Below are 3,830 nucleotides of genomic sequence, written 5' to 3'. Positions count from 1 at the left end.
GTTTGGCAACAAATTCTAAAAAACAATTATAATTAATATTTCATTTTTGTTATAATAATAAAAAAAAAAAAAATTACTCGGTGTTCGGGTTTGGGGTTACCCTTGAAATAACCAAAATCATACGACCCCAGGCCGTGATAAAATTTAGTGTTCGAGCAACACTGCAACACGCTTTGTCTACTGAACATTAATGCCCTACAAGAAGACTTCATACGAAGATTAATGGCATAATGCAACTGAACAATTTTTATTGATGGGTTAAATGGATCCATAAATCGGCTAATAAAAGGGATGGTGGATTCGGGGGACAAGTGGAGACCATGAGCGGCAACATAAAATCTACATTTAAACCAAAAAAAAAATATATATGAATAAAATAACAACAATCGATATGCAAAATGAGTGAACGCAAAAAATTACAAAAAAAAATTAGCTCACAGATACTGTCCAAAAGTATCGTCTTCTTTGGCAATTTTATCAACATAAAAACATATTTTAGACCACTCGGAATGATGGATGTGCCACTTGTCAGAGGTTACGTTACCGGCACCTTTCATCCTGCTTAACGACTTGGACGAAAGCCTGGCCAAGGCAGGACCAAAAATAGTTTCAATAAATCGTTTCCGCCAATTCACATCAACGGAATCCAATGATACAACATCCTCCTCAGCAGAGGAATCGGAATCATATTCAGAATAATTCTCTTTTTTCTACGCCCATTTGCTGTAGGTAGCAGGAGAACCAGTCCTGCCGGCCCCAACGTGTTAGGTCTGGGTCGGCTTGGTCCGTTTGCCGTTGTATGGCAGGCGGGCCAGACCATCCGACACCAGCCACCTAAGACAAGTGTCGGTGCTATAGGTGGAACCTCTTAGCACGGACCAAGTGAATGGCCCGTGAGCCCCCCCACCACGGCAAGGTGGGTTCCGTCGGGGGGGGGGGGAACCTAACCTAACCTAACCTAACCTGACGTGCTGATTTCCACACCACCCTTGAGGTACAGCAAATGGTGCGTTTTTTTTAAGTGGTTTCCCCAGTAGGCCTAATCCACTTTTCACGGATGTGAGAAAAAAAAAAAAATTAAACAATATCTAACCTTCGTACCATATCTTTTTATTCAGGTCCCTAACCTTGGTCCTAATCGATACCAATGACCTTTTATGGATCTTGTTGAAGGGCGATGTCTTCAACAACTTCATTAAACCTTCGGTAGTGTTAAGAATCCCATCGTTAGTCAGAATGAGTCGTTTGAGCACTTTCTCTTCTTCTGAAGAATACTTAACCCTTGTCGGGGATCTAAATTTTAGCGCATTTAGACCAAACGTCAAATATTCGGTCGGCGAAGGCAGTGATGAAGATATCTGCGAAAAGCCGGATACCGTGGTTGGTAACGCAAGCGACGTCGCGTCCGTGGGCGTACCCGATGGCCCTGGTCGCTGGCCTGTGCTTAGACCGCTATATGGGCGCCGATGGGGACTTCACTCCCGTGGTGCCACGGTGGATGATGGAGTGACGCGATCAGTGGCACCTCCGACGTTTCGCGGTTGCGATGGTTGACTGTGTCCTCCTTTGTGTGTCCTGGGTGGCTGGATGGCCGGTTAGGCGTTGGTCTGCTCTTCTCTCTCTTCTTCTTCCTTGGTTGCGAGGATTGACTCGAAAATAGCTATAAGGCCGAGCCGATTTTTGTGAGCCTGTGCGAGCAGCCTGGACCTGGATGCTGCGTCGTCGGATAGTGCGTCTAGTCGGGGACCGCACAGGATTTCCTCGACGTCTTCAGGCACCGGTGGTCTTCGCAGGATTTCGACCATGCGGGAGCGGTCGTCCTCCCACCTAGGACAAGCGAACAGTGTGTGTTCGGCTGTGTCTTCGGGGTCCATGCAGTAGAAGCAGTAGCTATCCTCGGCACAGTTCATCCTGTGCAGGTACCCTCTGAAGCAACCGTGGCCGGTTAGAGCCTGAGTCAGGTGGAATGTCAGGTTGAGTGGGGGCTTGGTGAGCCATCGTCCTACGTCCGGGATCAGGCGATGTATCCAGCGTCCATTGGCGGACCGGTCCCATCGTGCTTGCCAAGCCGCTGTGGAGATTGCCCTCTCCTGCTTTTTAATTTCTGGTGTGCTGGTCTCTTCGTTTGTATCATCTAGGCGTAGTCGGATCCTCGCCCTCTCGTTAGCCAGTAGATCGGCTGGGACCATTGTCGAGAGTACCGAGGATGCGCAGGCGGATACTGTACGGTAGCTTCTCGTGATGCGGAGGGCTATTCTTTGTTGGGCCCTCGCGAGTTCGGCCCGGTTCTTTGCGGTCTTTGTCGCTCGAGCGGCCCACACTGAGGACGCGTAAAGCATCTTACTATTGACGACTGAGGATAGTAACGCTCTTTTGGCCTGCGAAGGACCGCTCAAGTTAGGCATCAGTCTTCCAATGGCCAGCACTGCCTCGGTGGCTCTCCGGGAAGCTTGTTCGACGTGTTTGGTAAACATCAGTCTGGAGTCGATCTCAACGCCCAGATACTTCATGGAACGGGTGCACATGGTTTGCGCACATTTACTAAAATTACAACTCATTTGCGCACATTTTTACAACTCGTTTGCGCACAGATTATTTCTTGTGTAACCACTGGTTTGCGCACACATTTCCCTTCCCACTTTTACAGACTTAGGACTGTCAATGAATATTTTAACTTCAATGGTGTGGTTAAAAATGTATTTTTTGAGTGCTATGTGTTAAAAAATATGTACAAGTAATTTTTATTGTAGCGGTAATTTATTTATGTTTATTTTAATTAGATACCTACTTATTTCAAAGGTTTACCTTGGAAGTGGTTGCCCATTTGTTCCAAGTAATTTAATTGATCAATTTCGTTATTTGTATACTTTGTCCACAAATTTTTCATGTACTCAATTGTTTGTAACATTTCTTTCCGACGATAGTTATTAATATTCATTTTTATTGAATTCAGTTTAAGATCAGTTTCTGATTGAATGTTTAAAATAACATCTATTACTTGGTATACGTGTGGATGAGGGTTATAGAATTGATTATTAAAATGCCTATGAAATGCTTCAGCTCCGTTCGTTGTTCTGGGTAAATCATCTGGTTTGCCTGCCCACAGGGATGGATTGAAATTTGAATTAGGTAATATATATGATGAAAAAACATAATCGGAGAAGTAGAATCCATCAGGTGGAGCTATAGCTATTAAATTTGAAAATGCTATTTCTATTTCATCAGATGGCAAGTACGGCAAACCAAAAAAATATTTAAGCCATTTACCTACCTCTGAATTATTATTTTTATATTCCTGTAATAATTTACTACTTTTTTGGATTCGACGAAACCAAGATTGAACTAAATGAAATGTGCAGCATACAATTTTACACTGTGGAAAGACATTTAAAATTGAGCTATGAGCTGATTTTTCAAAATCAACATGAAATTCTTTAATAATAAGTTGCCGATCGAGAATGTGAGTACAAAGATTTTGAAGTGTTTCCCACATAGTTGTGTATGTTGACGTATGTTTATCTTCTAAAAAACAAAATACTACTGGTACGTAAAAATAATTTTGATAAATATGAATAGTATACAGTTGTGTGAATAATTTTGGGCAATAAGAAAATGTTCCATCTCCAAATACATGTGGAGCATCACATAAAGCACTTAAATTTGTTGAGCATGTAAACAATACTACACTATTATCGTCACTGAAATACAAAAATTGTTCATCTTTAAATTTAACTTGAAATTCTTTCAGCTGTAATACATCCTCGTTAACAGTATTTGGGTGTTTTGGGAAATGTTTTTTTCTAGTTGCATACATTGAATTTCGTAACAAA

At 42.5% G+C, this 3,830-nt stretch overlaps 1 protein-coding gene across 1 annotated transcript; it reads right to left on the bottom strand.

The window, feature by feature from the left end:
* Nucleotides 1–2,788: 2,788 nt before the first annotated feature.
* LOC132924738 (uncharacterized) lies at nt 2,789–3,493 on the bottom strand. Its single transcript, XM_060989186.1, has one exon. It carries the CDS (start codon nt 3,491–3,493, stop codon nt 2,789–2,791), a length of 705 nt encoding a protein of 234 aa, XP_060845169.1.
* Between the last annotated feature and the right edge of the window lie 337 nt (nt 3,494–3,830).

Source organism: Rhopalosiphum padi, chromosome 3 (genome assembly GCF_020882245.1).
Source record: "Rhopalosiphum padi isolate XX-2018 chromosome 3, ASM2088224v1, whole genome shotgun sequence".
Lineage (NCBI taxonomy): Eukaryota > Metazoa > Arthropoda > Insecta > Hemiptera > Aphididae > Rhopalosiphum > Rhopalosiphum padi.
This window is presented reverse-complemented; position numbering and strand designations above follow the sequence as displayed.

Bases quoted from the DNA above. Each gene is read 5' to 3' on its own strand.
- LOC132924738 (XM_060989186.1), bottom strand. From the start codon at position 3,493: ATGTGGGAAACACTTCAAAATCTTTGTACTCACATTCTCGATCGGCAA.